Here is a 17,857-nt window from a genome sequence, read left to right as displayed (position 1 = left end):
TTTACAAACCTCTCCTCAGCTTACAGCGGTGGCTGCCTCATTCGGCCCCTGAAGCCTCTTGAAAAACAAAGACTGGCAACGAAACTGGATGGAGTCATTCCCGGTCCTGAGTCCTGTTCTCTCCAAAACCACAGCAAGTCCTTCAAAGCAGCTTCTGAAATGAGCTCCCCGACGTGAATGCTTTCTTTGAGAGCTGTTTCCATACCTGTACAACCTTGTTTGTGCAGCAAATGAGACAGGGGAAGACCTGACACAAGTATGAACGGCAAAAGACAGCTACCGCCAGAGAAAGCAGCCCGCGGACCTGCGGAAGCTGCAGCCACGGATATTTAAATGCTCAGTAACGTATCATCAGCTTCCCGCTGAACAGAAGATGGTTTCATCTTTGCAGAAGCAGCAACAACAGCATGCTCACATCAACTTCGCTCTGGCAGTTTGATCAACAGCGGCAGTCATGGCTTCTTATTTTTTAACTGCAATATAATTAGGCACTTAGGAAAATGACTCTGAACAGTACAAATGCCACAGAGTAACTGCAGGTATCAGCACACAGCTCTGCGAGCCCGAAGTTTAACCACAGCTAAAGGTACAGGCCAGTTGAGCTCCTGTAAGACACGCTCTGCCCGGCTAGATACAGAGACAGGCTATCCAAAACTGAGATAGACCCAACAACGCAACATTTCAGTCGCCAATGCAAGATTTTGCTCCATTTCTCCAGTCCGCAGGGAGCTGCTCTGGACCAAAGGAAGCCTTTCTGTGCCCCAGTGCTGGCTCCTCTCAAATGGAAAGCGTACAGAGTAGATTGTAAATATTTTGATATTTTGGGCAGATGAGGTTCTTGCTTGGTCCATCTGGATTTGGAAACTGGACACGTTAATTCCCAATTTCAAACTGTCAGCTGAGAAACCTGCCAGCGAGTTTCTGCCACATCAGGGAGCAGGAAAGTGCTGCTGCCACAGAGGTGGACACAGCCCATCTACAGAAGCACCGTGCAGCCCGGGCTCCCCACAGCTCTGCTCGCTGCTAAGGAGAAGGTGATTAACCCCCTTTTATTTTCCCAGTTAAACCCTTGCCTCTCATATCCTTTTCCTTAGTCTTCACAGCAGCGTTTTCCCCAGAGGAGCTACTTCTGACCCGCATGCAGGGTGGAAAATCTGCTGGTCAGCGACGCGACTAGATGGTCAGAGCAATCTGAGTTTCAATAATCATCAGGAATGCTAAACAGACAGAGGGAAACAAGGTGCCCAAATAACAAAAGGAGGTAATTCCTGAGAAATGAAGCATTCGTGTGCTCCAGGATGTTGCATGGCAGATTTGAGGTCACCTACAGCCGTGGAAGAAATGCTTTTCTATACAGAACCCCGAAGAAAACTGTCAACTTGATACAGAAGACCATCAATGCCATCCAATCCTTCCATTCATCTCTGTCATCACAGAGACTAAGGAATCAGTATTTGGTTGCCATAACCAACAGGCAAAGATCACCTTGAGAAGTGGTGGGGCGTTTCTGTGCACTGACAGACTCGCCTCCCTGCACTTGGAAGAGCTTAATGTAAGCAGCAACAAAAGCGAATCACAAGCCAGCTCTGCTGTGTTTCTCCAGAGAGCTTCCAACTCACGAGGGTACTATCACCTGGTGAAAGTGCATTCAGAAAGGAAAGCAAGACCAGAGGAAGCACAACTTCAAAAAAAATACCTGCGTGTGTGGACGAAGAGATCCCTGGCCACGAGAAGTGATCTGATCACGGGCGTGAACATCCATTCAGAGGACGTTGTAATCCTGCTTGTTAAAACCCAAGTCGCCTGCAAGTTCCTACGGATGCCAACTAAGAACAGGATGAAAAGTCCCACAGACGTCTTCATTGTTTCCTCCAATGGCAGCAAAAAAAGTAAAATAATGGAGGTGCTAGAAGTCTTTCCAAGGCACGTGTATCCTTTCTGTCTAACCTAGCCGTGGCTGGTGCATTATTTAGTACCGAGTGAGAAAAAAGCAACGCCTAACGAAGTGTTAAAGGACTTTGTGAAGTTTCACCAACCTTTCCACAGCCCGTCAGCTTCCCAGCTGGCTGGCAGAAGAGACAACTGATCCCCTTGCTTCCAGATTACAGGCGGCAGAGCTCTTAGGGTAACTGTCTCTCTCTGTTTGCATCCAGCTACCTCCAGCAGCTTGAAGCGTGCTCGAAGTGCAAGAAAGCACTTGATCAAAATCCAGCTCACACTGTAGGCAGCGAGTGAAGAACCACACAAAGCAGCGTTACACAGACAATACCGACTGAATTTGGTGGAGGGATTTGACAGGTTACATGGCGATGACACTGCTGCAGTCTCGGCGGAAAAAAGCAGTTTGATGCAATTAGCAACAGGGAACCAGAAAAAACAGTAGAATAAAATTGGAAATACATGTATAAAAGATGAGCAACTGCGGGACTGGACAGAAGCATAAATATCCTGTGCTGAGCTCAGGAAAGGAACAAGATGAAACAGGAGTGCGACAGCAGGAAACGCAACTCTGAGGTCCCTTCCGCTATTCAAACTGAAGATCCAGATTTCAAATAAAAACATTTGCTTCCTCAGGAGAGACTGGCCCCATTTGCCGCAGGGATACAACAGAAGACGGCACAGGGCCATCCTGGAGAGGAGGGTGGCAGAAAGCAAACTTGTGAGCATCGTGCTGCGGTTCACTTCGGCCTGTGCTGAGCACAGCCCAGCCAGGGCTCTGCTCGGCTGTGAGCGAGTGAAACCACGGCAGAAAACATCGGAAGATGCAGCAGCTCCGGATTAGACACGCTGCCAACACGTGTGCCTCTGTTAAAGGCCAGAAAGGCACATCCCTCATGAGGCCACGCTGGCCGCTTCCCTCGTCCTGCGGGTCGACAAACCGCAGCACGGACCCGTGCTAGCAAAGGAGAAACCCTGGAGGTCAGAGGCAGCAGGGATGGGCTTGTGGAGGCAGCAGGTTCACGAGTCTTGCCTCGGGTAATACGCACGCGAAAACTGCGAGTCACAGTCCACACACAGGACGTGGCTTCAGAGAAACCCACAGGAGACAAAAACCCAGGCTGGCAGGGAGAGACTAAGGAAAACTCATTTTTCTGACATGTTTCTACCCAAATCCGCACGCACACCTGAAACGAGGATCTGTAGCGACCAGACGATGAGGCAGGCCACCATTTAAGCCTTTTACGAGAGTAATTGAAATTCTTCTCCTACAGCGCGCTGTGAATGCTGACAAGCTCCCCACTTCCACAAGCTCTTCGCTGCACATGCCCAACGTGGAATTGCTACAAAAATGAAGTGGAACAAGAAACCCGAGCAACGGAGAAGGTGCTTCTGAACAAAACCGGCAACGACGTTTATAATGACTGCAAGTATATACATATTCTGCTTCAACGAGGGTGGTGGGGATCTGCCAGCCTGAATACTAAGCAGGGACACCACACGCCTTCCATACATAATGGTACAAAAATGGAATATAAGTATATACTGCAGCTTTGTGAAATTTAGGGGCTTTTGCTAGACTTTTATGTTACACAAAGATTTACATTTGGAAAAGTCATTCTGCTATATCTGGCAGAAATTTCGAGACAAATGGATCCTATATTTATTCATTCAATGATAACACTAAGCACAGGATAAAGCTCTTTTAAATTCAGAGCACTTTATAAAAATTAATTACTACTTAGTTCACCCTTCCGAGGTGGGAAGGTATTACACCTGCATATACATGAGGACATTGAAGCACAAGTGGATTAAATACCTTGTCCAAGACCCCAGAGGCAGGCTTACTGATCATCCTAATTGCCGAAATATGTGTGCGCACATGCACCTGTGTGTGTGTTTAAACGGGCTTATCCTCTCCGGAGCCTTTCCCAGCACACGGGATTTTGCAGCGAAGCCAGCCTGCTCGGTTGGTGTTTTCCCACCATACCTGTCCCATACACGTCTAATAAAAGACGTCAACCCCAAAAAAAGGGAAGAGATTTTTTTTTTCATGGGATGTGCGGATAGGGATAAAAGCTGGATTTCAAACAGCCAAGGAACAGAAAACCCATTGTTAAAAAGCTGTGTAGTGTTACACTGACGATCCTTAATCATATTGCCACTGAGCGGCATCTCACCAGCCCACATTGGAGCACAGCAGACCTGGGATACCGCGTGCCAACAAATGTTATAAAATCTGTCCCTTGACAAGCGTACAAAGAGAGAAAGGGCTTCTGAGCTAGTGACAGAGACACATCCCCACCTGCGATGGGACTGGCAGCCCACTCGACCTGCTCCAGTGAACTGAAAGCACTTTAGCAACCGCTCCCATGGCCAGCTGGTTCGGCGATGGTCCCCTGTCCCTGTACTGGGTCACTGGGTCCCTACCTCTCGCTCCGAACACCAGCAAAGAATACATTGTCATGGGAACAAACAGGTATTTTTGAGTTGCTGCACGGCTTCTGTCGGTACTGTTTCAGAGGGATGCTATAATTAGTCATCAACACGTTACCTGGACGGAGGGTTTGCCACTGATGTGTTGGGTAAAACACTTCCAGGTCTTCAGGATCACCATCATCTTCTGTTATCGGCTCTCTCCCGCTGTCATCTTTTATGTCGCTCTCTTCTATTTTTGTAAGGGCAAATTCCTTTCGGATAGAAGAGATTCAGCTCATTAGCAATTGCATCTGGGTAATTTAGTGCCGGCTGAGAATACAAAATTTTTTCCCTCGCCAGCAGATTTTTTTCTTTTTTTTTGACATCCGAGATTCTTTCCACATGGTTAAATTTAGATTTAGAGTATATTAAAGGTTAAACATGCATAACTAGCATGACATTTGTGCTGAACAAAGCAACGCGGCTTATTTCCTATTCCAGTGCAGGCTGCAGGTTTAAAACAAGCTTTCGCAGAGCCTCACCTATATTAGACTCAGAGCCAGGAGCCCCGACTATCATTAGGCTTGTGTAATGTTGTAAGACCCCATTTTCCCTTGCCTAAAAATATGTCAAACTTTTAACTTTTTCAGCAGAAATTTTCCACACGAGTGGAACGCCTCAAGCATTGTTTGTTCGTGTTTTGCTTTTTTTTTTTTTTTTTTTCCCTTAAAAGCACTTGTTTGAGGCTTGGAGAAGATTTCAGCTAAAATAGTTCAGCTATTTCCAAAATAGGACACAGGGAAAACACACTGAACTGCCCACGCAATAAAAACGCGAGCATCCTTTTCTTTACCCGTTCCCGGTGTCCTCCAAATCTTTTAAAACAATGAGGCAGTGATTTAATCGCCACCTACATCGCAAGTGCAGCACGCCAACGGTAGAGGTGTGGTAGATCAGCCAGCACGAGCGGTAAGGCATTACGCAAAGGAAAAAATGAGGATGAAAAGCAGGGGGGAAAAAAAAAAAAATAATAAAAAATCCTTGCTGCGAGGGAAACCTCGCTGTTCACTGGAAAGTCTCCCTAGGGAACTGGTGGGAGTCGTGTAAAACTGCCGCGGGTAAAATTATTGAGAGCGCGTAGTGAGTAACGACCTCGTACTATCTCAGACCAGGCTATTAACTGGTTGGGAAGCGGGTATTTGCTGGTCTGGTTTTCACGGGAACAGATAAGCTGGTCCAGGCTAATCGTCCAGGCAGCTCAGTTTCTGTTGCAGGGAACATTATCCGTTGCTGGTATCTCCATGAACGCCACCACTGAATAATTTCAAATAACCAGCCTATAGGGAAAGATTATTCCTAATTGCTGGCAATTAGAATAAGAGTTACAGCTCACTTCATGAAGTGTTTTGATATTAATCCTTAGAACGTTTTCACAGGGAAAAAAAAAAAAAGTCAATTAAGAGGTTAACTGGAAATTTTAGTCCGCGTTCTGCCTTCACTTCTTCCACTTCTTGGAATAAATGTGTGCACATTTTCAGGCAGGATCTGGGTGCTTTGCATATAAATATCCATTATCCAGCCTAGGAGAGTGTTTCTGAGCAAGAGAAATGTCAGCCCGAGCAAAACACATACAATTAGCAACGACAGCGGGAACGCACGAAGATGGTTGACAAACCTATAGAATGTTTTTATTTTATCTGTCAAAAGGGATTGAAATTTCGTAAACGCGTGGGAAAATAGACCTTAACTCCTACTTTCGCTTAGCACATCAGAGGCTTAGAAATTGTTAAAATTATGACAAATGGTTAAAGCTCAGTAACACTCACAAACATAAAAGGCCAGGTTCTGCAGATGAAAATCAATGTTAACATTTTCTGAGCCAAGACTCAACAGGACTAAAATAAATGAGTCAGAGCAGTTATTACTTAGCTTATTTATGCTGTTATATTATTATCCAAGAGGGACTTAACAATACAGGCTATTGTAAATTTACCAACAGGCCTCCGAGTGTTGTATCTGTTGAAACACATAATGGAGATAGCTGATGTTTACTGGCTCTGCTTAAGAGAAGCGCCGTGGTCTAAACCTTCGGTAAGGATAAAAGGATGTGACATGGTTCATTTAAACGTTACTCCCACTGCTTGGCCCGCAACTGCTTTGCAATACCCCATTTTCACTAGTATTTCCAGCAAAAATGGGCAACAATGCACAAGCCGTCCTTCATTTAGGTAGAAGTTAGGCAGAATCCTTTTTGGTTTGTTTTCATCATCAAAAATGCAGAAAGAAAGATGTTTTCTAAAGAACAATGGAAATTTCCTCAAAGGCAAAAAGCCTCCTGGCTTTATCAGTCTGAAATCAGCTGCAATAAGCTGAAAAGCCTCATCAGGGAGGGTTTGAGACAATCTGCAGTCTGTTTGCAGTAAAGGAGGGACGTGGCCACCACGGAGCCGTTGTAGAGGGAGCGCAGGAAAAGGCAACGGGAGAGTTAGCCACCCACTGCGCGAACCCTGTCTGAACCCCCGTGTCAGGCCTCCTGCCAATTCGGGCAGGTATCACTGGGTGCCTGTCCTGGTGCTTGCTCTCCAGCTGAGACAACTGTGCTCTGTTCTCCAGCCTCCTCCCCTCCCTCCCTGAAACAAAGACATCGTTACCTGACCCCAGGTGGGCCCAAGGCACTGGCTGACGGCACTTACACTATCATCTGTCCCTTGTATTTGCTCTGGGTAATAGCACAGCTCCCAAACAGCTGCATCACACAACCAACAGACCAGCAAGCTAAAATGCAAAAGCAGGAGCGAGTGTCCAGGGACATGGCGGGGGGGGCAGCACTCCCCTACGCCAGCGTCGTTGTGATTTTAAGCCACAGCATTAATTAAACCAAAAAATCACCACTGCACTGCTACAGAGCCTGTCTCAAGCAAGCTCCTCAAGGAAACTTTCCAGATCTGCTAATCTAGAGGGGTCTGGCACCTGGGGCTCAGCAGCAGAATCCAGAACTGGGGTAGTTTTGCGCACCTGTGCAAGCCCAAAGGGGCAGACAGAGTCCACCCACCTCAACTGCAGCTTCAGAATAACACTGCAAGTAGCAAAATCCGTGCCCATGGGATGCAAGGACCTGACTCACTTGCGGTGACTCAACAGAGGCACAGCTAGGAAACTAATCAAGGACACCTCTTCCCCTCTTCTTGCCACTAGACTGCGTAATTAGCTTTGCCTCTTGCTACCAGGGGGAACGTGTGACAACTCCAAATAGAAAAAGTGACACCTAGCAAACACAAGAGCTGCCCGCGTTGCACCGTTCCCATTGCAAACCCTCCAGGTCAAGAATATTCTGGATTTCCTGGGGTGAGGCAAGCAGTCTCAAGAAAGAAGCCCTGCTGAAATGTTGCTATTGAAGACCCCCTGTGGAGAAGAGGTGATTCACCAACCGCTGCTGCGTTCTACTCGGCCCTACAGAGGGATCAGGTAAGGCTGTCACCCCATCGGAGACTCTGGTGGCTGGACAGCCCTCTCAAGTGTGGCTCTCGGCCGGAGCAGTCAACACTTACGGGAACTCTGTCGCTTAGGCTTGACCGGGAAAACACCACAGAAACCACCAAGACCAGCAGGTTGACTTTGGCAGCGGTGGAGAGGAGACCAGTCCAGTGAGACATTGCCACCAGCCTGAAATGCAACGGAAAGCAAAACCAACAATATTTTATTCCATACTTTCACAGGTTTCAGCATCCTTTAAGCAACATTTTGCAACGCAGCATGGCTTCAGGGGTGCAACACTGCAGGACAAAGAACACCACTAAGTGCTGGCGCACAGGTCTCACCAGGGGCAGCCGCTTGCAAGGGGTGCCGATTTTACTGCTAATGGAGCTTACGACAGGTAACGACTAAGTACCTTACGTGGACCCCGCAGGGGCTTATGTGTCTCCTGGAAAAGATGAAGAGACCTGTAAGTCTTGTTTAAAATCACTGTGTTACTGCCACGGATGACAGTGAAAGGGAAAGCTAAACATTAGTGCAATCCTGTGAATGCCTTTTATGCATGTGCCTCATTTTAAACACAGAAGTAGCTACATTAATTTAAATTAAACAAAACTACCAGTTGTCAAAGGATCAGAAGTTTATCTAAATCCATATGTAGGCTTTGCTTGAGGAAAACAACATTTTGCAGAGGTGAACAAGGTTTATGTGGTGGTTCTTACAGCGCAAGGCTCTCCCTCGATGCTCAGAGCACCGGCTCTGCCCGCGCTTGCAGCAGACCGTAAAGCAGTCCCCACGGCAAACACTTGCCCTGACCGACCACAGACCACCGACGGAACTAGGGGGGGAGGTGGGGGGGAAGAAAGGTCCTGCTCTTGTGGCTGCTAGCCCCCTTGGTACGGAGCTTGTATCCCCACCGCTATGTGTGTAACCACACTCGCACACATGCGTGGCCCCACTGCTTCGCAACACCAGGCTTTAAATCCACCTACGGCGCTCAGCTCGCTGCTTCTCCTGCTGGGGTAGGGAACGGAGCAGCCTGCCAGCACACAGGCTGGAGAAGTATTTCCTTTGATTGGCTCTAAATTTACACGCTGCTAAATTAAACTAAATGAGGTCTTTTGAAAGAAGATGGGACTGATTAGTTCCGTTCAAACACTCCTTCATTACTCATCCCTCCATCAAGTCTGCTCCTACTCCTATCCAGGTTTTAAAGAATTTCCTCCCATACATGCAGTCCTAAATATCTTTCTTTCTGTCTTTGTTGTCCATCAGGATGGCACATCACACCGCAGGTTTTTTTCCTTCCTTGAAGCAACCATCTTCTGTTCCACAAAGCAGAAAATATGCTCACGGCCTCCTGCCACCAGAGGACCTCTGCCCCCAGAAGACTTTAGGGACACGGAGGGAGTCTTCTCCTTCCACCCCTTTACTGCTATCTTGCCTCCCCACTCCGTTACGGTTCTTCTTCCTCTTCCTGCTTGGTTTTCGCTTTAGCCAAAAAAAAAGAAAATAAAAGGCAAAATACTAGATCACACTGGTCAGTGGTGGATGTCTAGGAAAGAGCAGCCAAGCAGGGAGCACAAACAGTAATACATCCGAGGCATGTATGCAGCTTCCAGAAACTCCTGACCCAGGTGCTTCCCGAACAGCAGCCTCTATCTTTGAGCTCAAAGCCAGATCAACGGGATTTTTGGTTTTGCCATTAATTGCTTTTGGAGCAGATCTGGACTTCAGACACCCACAGCATCCCTCAGTAATGAGTTCCTCTGCTTAATTCACACCATGCATGAAAGTATCACTTGGCATGTCTGACCTGGTGCTTGATATCCTCCTCCGATGTCTCCCCTTTTCTAAAGGGTCAGAGAACCACCTCAAGGACCCACAAGCCCTTATTAAACTACAATCGGAGCAGAAGAAAAGTTCTCCCTTTTCAGAAGATAGACAAAGACCTGTGGCCAAAGCCTTCACCTCTCACTTGGGGCAAGGCCAAGGGCAACCGGGCTACAACCAACACCCAAGTTCCTGAGCTGGAAAACCCAGAGCAGAATTCATGGCCCCAAACTCCACCTGCTCCCAAAAGAACTACATGCCCTTCTGGTCAATGACAGAGTCGGGACCTCCATCTCAGACTGACCATGACACACAGTCCCCCCTTAAACTCATCTCAGAAGAAAACTGCTGCTTATTACATAGGAAACAGGGGTTTGGGGGTTTTTTTCAGTTATAAAACAAGCGGCAAAACTAGGATAATGAAAAATAGATGTATCTCTAAAACTTCACCTGCAAGCCTGGAAATAAAAAGAGAAAAGAAGAAAAAGAAATTCAACAAAGCAGCGGCTGAAAGAAAACGCGCACTCCCATAAAAATAGAGCTCACGTGTACCGAGAAGGCTGGTAGCAAATGACAGTACAGCCTCTTTAAAGCCTACCACCTCATGCCTGCCTGGAAGATGACATCTGCACAACAATTAGCAGTTTGCTTAGGTCCCAGGTAGGCAGGAGGAGCTAACATGTGAAACACGGGGGTTTGAAGCTCCTGGAGAGAAGCCTGCACAGGCTGACATCTCATTACAAGACAGACATACGCAGAGGGCGTGAGCGGGCTTCCAAACCGAATGTTATGTGGAAACAATGCATTTTTAGAAACGACCCTTGCAGCTTGCAAAGCAGAAAGGGTGGTAACTGAGACTCCACCTGCATGGGGAGTATTTGCTCTGATTTAAGGACATCATTTTGGGACCCAGCAGCACCCATGTACAGCTGCAGCAGTCAGCGCCAGAACGGCTACAGGAAGACCACAAATTCCCCTTGTGCAGAGTGGGGTGGGTTCCTCCCCCCCCAATAATTCTCTTTTGTCAAAGAAAATCAGGTACTAGGGAAAAAGCAAAGGGTCAGCTCCAAAGAAGCCTCCGTTCCTCGCAGCAGTCCTCCCGTCAGAGCAGGCAATGTTCTCGACTTCGCAGTGCTGGGAGGTTCTGCTCCACAGCTCCAGAAAAACCTGTCCGCACCGGCAGCTGCAGAAACAATAGCATTGCCATTATGTTCTCTATTAGCAGGGACATTTTTACTGATTTTACTAGCTGCGCATCACTAAGTGCTGCACAGCCCTGTGAAGGCAGTTGCCGTAGTCATAGGTGACAGTTCAAAGCCAGTCAGTAAGAGGAACATATTTCATTAATGCCTTTGGCTGCTGGGAACGCACTGCTCTTTCAAGTCCTAACTCAAAGCCCACACTGCGTATACTGTGCCACTCCAATAAATCCATCTGAAACCTCATCTGAATTCTGATCCGCTGCTCCAGGAGAGCACGCGGACATCCCAGGAAGCTCCCCAGCCCCCTCGCCAGGCTCTGGCTTTATGGACAACGGGAAGCAATAACAATAAGCTAATCCTTGTTCTCATCTAGAGATGGAGGGAGCAGTATGGGAATTTTAAGTCTTGCAAAACTGTCAGCAAATTTACTAGTTCAGGCCGGGTATCTGCCCAGCCACCCGTCGTCGGGATGGCCAGTGGTAACGAAAGCACCGACAGCACATTGTGTGTCTACGAGCACAAACAATTCACAGAGGTCCCCTTGCGGAACGTAGGGCAGCAGCGGAGAACAATCAAACGATGAAAGACATCGAGGAACACAGCCCAGGCACCTTTCAGCTGAACCGATGACACAAAGACCTCCAAGCACTTAGAGCCTCTTAGGCTGAAACCAAAGTTTGATGGGCAATAACAGTTAAGGAAACTGTTTTAAAGATAGACGTGTAAATTGAGATGTCTGATTGAAGAGATGTGCTCAGGACACATGCTACAATCAGTGTCAAGTCAAGATGCCCATTCAAACACAATGTCATTTTAATGACGCTGGCATCTATGGCCGAGACCAGCATGACGTGCTAAGTGATGTGCAGTGCAACAGAGAAAGAGAAGGAAATTTAGCTGACCTGACCTGAAATTTTCTTCCTCTGAGCAATAGGGTCCCCAGGTCTGTAATGAGCACCCGTTTTTGCTGACTTGCTACTGAAGAGCAGTGCAGCGTCAGTCAGACACCTTGGGAATGTCCTGTGGCTGGCAGTCCCTCCTCTTCCGATGGCTGTGCAGCTACACCGACAGGAGAAAGAGGAGTTTTAATCTGAAATTCAGTCTGTGCCTAAGAGAGGAAACAGCTGGTGGACAATCAGAGGATTACTAGGAGGCCACAGGACACTCTGCCCTTCCCCGTTCATTACAGTCAGGTCTGCGCAACCCTCTGCTTTCAAACAGATGAGCAGGACCACCCTGCAAATACAATCCTCCTCTCTTCTTCCCAGGGGCACAGAAACACAAAGGCTCCTGTTAAGTACAAACCAAGCTAAAAGAAGCCAGCCTGGAAATACTCATGTTTTGGTGGACACAGGCCCAGGTGACCATGTGTCTGCTTAGCAGGTCTCAATCCTGAAGACCTGCCTCCGCTCTCCCTGCCCTGACAGTACATGGACGTCGCACCGCGGCTTCTGGCATGAATTTCTTGGATTTCCTCTGCATATTGGAGCCATGAGAAGACAACTTACCCGTACTAAAAACCCAATGGCTCTCGTAAGAGAGAGCACGTGTAATGTTTGCCTGGAGATGGTTACCTGCAGCACGTTATAATGTGGAGGATCCAGCAGAAAGATGCAAGCTGACAGCAAGATGCTGCGAGAACCACAAAGAGCTACCAAACGTTGCCAAATCTGAGCATTCTCTACTGCCTTCATCAAGAAGAGGACTTGTGAGTCTCTGACACCACTTTTCCCCCCTTAAAAGCCATCTTTGTCATCTTTTCATGCTTTTTCTTCCCTGAGATGAGGCCTAGCAATTAATTGCGCTTGCCCTAAGTGCAGTGCCCAGGTGAGCTGCTGTAGCTCTGCACGGCTGATCGACAGGCACCCAGGACGCACCAGTGACCTGCTGCTCCGTGTGTCTCCCTGTGCTCCCTCCTGCCACGGATGGGTCCTGATCAGCGACACTTCCAAAAGGAGACAGGAGTGAATTTTCCTCTTCATTAAAGCCAATATTAAAACTAAAAAGATGCTGGAAGAGACCTGAATACACTTGACTGATCAAAGAACTAGATCTGAATAAAAATTAATAATAAAAACAGAATAAAATAATAATAATGAACCTATCTATCACCTTATGCAAAGCAGAAGAGCCCTGAACGGCAACACCAAACACAATGAGGAGCTTCCTTCAGGGACGCATGGAATGCTCCTGATGGAGCCCCAGTTTCTGTGTCCTCGATTGTCCCAGGACAAACCCGGCAGGAACAGGCTTCTCTGGGAACGGATGCACCAGCCTGCACCGGCAGGCTGTGCGCAGCTTTGTTCGAGGTTCCACATTGTAACCACTTCTGCCACACTCGGGATGCTCTCACAGCTCTGCTCCTCCTGGAGTCCTGCCGTTGGGAAAGCACGCTCGTCCCTCCAGCGAGTATCCCCAGCTCCAAACAGGAGCCCACTGGCCTGAGAGCCCCCAAGCCCTGCCAGAAGGTCTCACCTGAGCACAGAGGCCTACATGCACGGGTGAAAGACAGGACAGCGAGTATCACTTGTTTGCAAACACCCTCACACTACCAAGATTTCGGCACAGCAGAGTGCGCGCAGCTGCAATACAGACCACCCTGTTGACGCTGCTTATGAAATCGCTTAAAGAACTTTTATTCTTCTTGCTTGCTCCTCATCGTTTACTCCTACCCGGACTCTGCTCTGGCGTGTTAAAAACACTCCTACACAAGGGAAAAGTTGTGGGAACACCTTGCCGTATTTGGTTGCCCACAGAGAACCCACGCAGCAAAGAGGCCACGCTTTTAGGTTTACAGGAATAAATCGCAGCTCGAGCCCTGCTGGTTAGGCACAGCCTGCCACCAAGGAGCAGGTCCTGCTGAACTGGGACCAGTGCACAGGGAGAAATTTTGACACAGGACAGTGGGAGATGGGGAGGGAGAAGGATAACCACAGCAGAAACACGAGATTTACAGAGCCCGGCATCTACCATGGCATCTTTTATAACTGCCACTAACAAATAATAATAATAAATATTAGTAACTCCTACAGGCTACCTGCTTAGCCATCAGCTAACAGCAGCCCCTCTAAAGGCAGCTCGGCTACGATACCACCTAACGTTGGTCTTTCCTACAAGCGCTGCCGGGTGCCAACACAAGCGAGAGCAAAGCTCGGATGTCTCCAGCGACAGGAGATGGCACAGCAGCACCTGGGCACGGCGAGGGCAGCTCTTGGCACCCGGCGGCTCTGCTGGCACCAGCCACAGCTCCACACAGGCCAGAGAAGTGGGTTGGTGCCGGTCATTTACGAATAAAGCCAGCATCGCCCCTTCTACCTGACCACAGCAACTCCAACCCTGTTGTTTATCCAAATAACTTTGTGCAGTTTAACATGAAACATCATTTAGTCTATCAATTAAATTCACTTAATTAATTCCTTCAGAAAGCGGTGTTCACAGAAAACGCTGCTCTCCAGAGGGCAAGAGCACAGCTTTGTACTTCGGCGGTTTGAAGTCTGAGTAAGGCTGCCATCGTCCTCTCCGCCCGCTCATTAGCAGCGATGGCAGAGGAGGACACTCTCCACCGCCGCTCAGCAAGCGCCCCGATGGCGAGGGCTGCGGCCAGCGTATCTCCAGTGTTCCTTGGACCCTCCATGCCAGAGAGCCCCAGGTCCAGGATGCCCCAGGACGAAGCACGCAAAACCAGAGCGTGCCTCAGAGATCAGAGGACTGAATTTAACATTTATTATGTATAAATAATGAAGCCATCTGAATTTCCGACAGCTGTTCTCGCAGGGCTCCGCGACTGCCTGCACACACACACACGACACCCTCGCTCCGCAGAGCTTCAGGGCTAGCGAGCACATTCAAGTCCATAGCCGAGCGCAGGGGCTTATTTGCACCAATTTAGGACTTGCCTGGAGATGAGAGATGCGCAGGGACCTCCAGGACAAACCTCTTTCTGGAAGCTGCCGCACTGCCTGACCTCAACCACACAAAAACAGCTCTTCCCTCCCTCATCGCCTCCACATCGCCCCAAACCCCAGCTGAAATCGCCTCTCCTCCTGCCCATACCTGTTCCCTTCTCCTGCTCCTTGCTGCAATTTCCCATGCGCAGCACATAAAAAGGATGATATTCCCCCCCCGCCAATATCTATCATTTCCATCAGCGTATTTTTTTTACCCCCTCTGTCTTCCTCAGCTTGGAGGATCTAACAGGAACGAAAGCGGCCACGGGATTAGCCAGGGTAAGGGACACCCTGATGTCCCACTGCAATTGGGCTAACAAAGAACCAAAGATTTAATTGGTGTACTCTGGAAACAGCCTCTCTGGAACCAGCTTTTTGCATTTTCCAAGTTATTGCTGTTCACTCGTGGCTCTCACATCAAATAACAACCTCCTTCCCCTGTCAGGTGCCGGCCTCCCTATAAAAAGACTCAATTAAGAGGTTAAAAAACCATGCAAAATTCAGGCTCAGTGTTGTAGAAATTCGACACTGATGTATCAGGCACACAACTCTCATGGCAGCACCCACGCCGCCTGCCACGCCACAAGCATCTTTCCCCTGCGTCGATATCTCAGCCTGCACCTGCCAAGACCCTTGCTGCGGGCTCTGGCTCAGCCCGGAGTTTTCCTGTCGGGACTGCCATCTCTCCCGAGCCGAGGGCACCCGCTGCCGCAGCCCTGCAGAGCACCCGGCACAGAGGTGCCCCGACAGCAAGCAAGCAAAGGGCTTCTCCAACAGCCCCATCAATCTGCCAGAAACAGTGAGCTGTGAAGTTTATGAAAAATGGATTTCTTCACCTCTTTACAGTGCACCAGGCAGCGGTGACAGCTCTTACTCAGCGTGACAACCCACGGGTACAGGTCACAGCAGGGAACAGCATGGCACACGGGCAGCAAATGTGTGGCTCGCCCGCCGCGTGCTCTGGCTGTGCGGGCAGGATTAATGTGGCACCGCAACCCATGGGATTAATTGCGCAGGATGTCTGGCGGGATGCCCAGCTCAGGACCTCCCTTGCAAGCAAACCGGGCTCCCCCCACGCTTCCAGTTTCGTGGCAAGTTCCCAGCTGAAAAGCTACTGGGATCCACCAAACCCACCCAGGAGCTGCAAGGTTGGCCACCGGCACCAAAATCCAGAATAAAGGCCCAAGAAGACAATCTCAAACCTTCCCCGAAGGGATATAAGGAGCTCTCTGGGGATGAACATAGCCACTGCCAAGCAGGTTGCCTCGGGACTGCTCCTGGCTTTGCCCCAACTCTCTGCATGAACCCAGGGAAGTCGCTCCCCACGCTGGGGCTCAGTTGCTCCACTCCTAACACAGACGCAATGGTTACAAACACGGGAATCGCAGGGCTCCTTCCACTAAGGTCTGCAGTAATATCTTCACACGCTTGGATGAAAGGCATTGTTCAAGTTTGCTTATTTTTTTTCACTGCTTTAGTACTTTTAAAGTGGCCTCAGAGGATGCCTTTCATAAGCAATTAAAAAAGCTCTGGGACAGTAACGAATATGAAGAAAGAAGAGAGACTACCACTACAATCATCTAAAAGCGACTCTCACCATGATTTCCACTTCTCTACCCAGGCATTTCCCACCAAGATTAAAAAGCCCGTCTTGCTCCCCGAGCATAAGAGCCTCCCCAGTTCAAAACCAAAGCAGAACAGCCAGCCAGCAGCCGGCAGCATTCCTTCAGCAGCTTTTTTCCCCAAGGAAATCTGAAACAGCAAAGAGCCCCAAAGGCTGCAAATGCAGAAGTAGATGCACAGACACGGCAAGCTGAAAGAGAACATAATTCCATCCCTTTCTTGTTCTTCATTATCTGCCACTTTGACTTTGGGGAAGGGTTTTTTGCCTTTCAGCTTGTGAGATGGTTACAGACTGACACGTGCTTACACTGCACCTAGGATCACAATGCTCCAGCCTTTGTTGCTCCTTGGACACTGTTTTAAGCTTGATAAAAATCAGGGAAGAAGCAAGGAAACCGCCTGCACACAAAGCACCACCAAATGCAAGGAGTCCACAGTTGAAAAATTCTCTCATCTCTTGTCAGATGGAGCTATTTTAGATACTACTTGTAGCAATGTATGGAAAAAACAGTTTGAAATGTGACAGTGCAGCAGGCTTTTAATTAAACAATCTCTCAGGCATTGCAGAATCTCTCCAGCCAAGCGCAGGCGCTGGACATTGCACGTCCACTTCCTCAGGGGTTGAAGCAGGCCTGAGTCCTTCAGCAGAGGAGAAGGTTTCACAGACCCCTCTGGAGGCCCAACTGCCGTTATTAAATGGCCCAGATCACCCGCACAGGCTGTGACCTGCCTGCTGTCGTCCTGTCTTTTGCCTCATCAGCCTCCGCTAAGCAGAACTTTGATCCCCCAAGTGACTCCCGGTTCAGAGACCTTCTTTCCTTTTGCTGCCTAGACATGAAGGATGCCGAGATGGAGTTCCTGAGCATCTCGGCTTCAGACGGGCAGACTTTGATGTTGCACAGAGCGTCCGTCTCTGCGATTCGTCTGGTCTCTTCAAACAGCAGCAGAACCACAGCTTGTGATCTGTGCAAAAGAGCGTTTTCCTTGGGGAAGAAAAGTCATGCTGGCGCTCATCTCCACCTTGTCATGGCAGAACAGGCTATATTGGTGCTTCAAAGAGCTCCTCAACCTTAAATCCTTATGACACTGTGACAAATCAGGGAACCTGCCTCTGTACGTCTCACGAATCCCAGCAGAGGTTATGAAACAGCATTTCTGTAAATGCCTTAGCCACTACAGGACCCTGGGCGTGTTAACAGTTGCATTGGTCACCACACCCAAGGGCTGCAAGGTCCACGTGGCTCCTCTCCGCAGGGAAGGCTCATGCAACCGCTTCACTACGCACCTTTGAACTGCAAGTCTGGGCCTTATAGGTGTGCACAATGAAGGGTCACGGAGAGAGACTCAGAGAAGTAGTAAACCTTCCAAGCGGTAGGACTGCTCCCAGCCCACAGGTCCCTCCTGAGCCCCGTCGCTGTGCCC

At 48.8% G+C, this 17,857-nt stretch overlaps 1 protein-coding gene across 5 annotated transcripts in view; it reads right to left on the bottom strand.

The window, feature by feature from the left end:
* SIL1 (SIL1 nucleotide exchange factor) overlaps positions 1 to 17,857 on the bottom strand; it is a 99,213-nt gene that overhangs the window by 68,256 nt on the left and 13,100 nt on the right. For all 5 annotated transcript variants that reach the window (XM_063348837.1, XM_063348840.1, XM_063348836.1 and 2 more), the window contains 2 exons: positions 7,905 to 8,019; positions 4,493 to 4,628 (listed from right to left, as the gene is read on the bottom strand). In XM_063348837.1, coding sequence (XP_063204907.1) covers positions 4,493 to 4,628; positions 7,905 to 8,009 — 241 coding nt within the window. In that variant the 5' untranslated portion in view covers positions 8,010 to 8,019. The remainder of the gene's footprint in view (positions 1 to 4,492; positions 4,629 to 7,904; positions 8,020 to 17,857) is intronic.

The sequence above is a fragment of the Chroicocephalus ridibundus genome, chromosome 11 (assembly GCF_963924245.1).
Source record: "Chroicocephalus ridibundus chromosome 11, bChrRid1.1, whole genome shotgun sequence".
NCBI lineage: Eukaryota > Metazoa > Chordata > Aves > Charadriiformes > Laridae > Chroicocephalus > Chroicocephalus ridibundus.
Note: the sequence above shows the minus strand (reverse complement) of the source record. Positions and strands in the feature narration are given on the sequence as shown.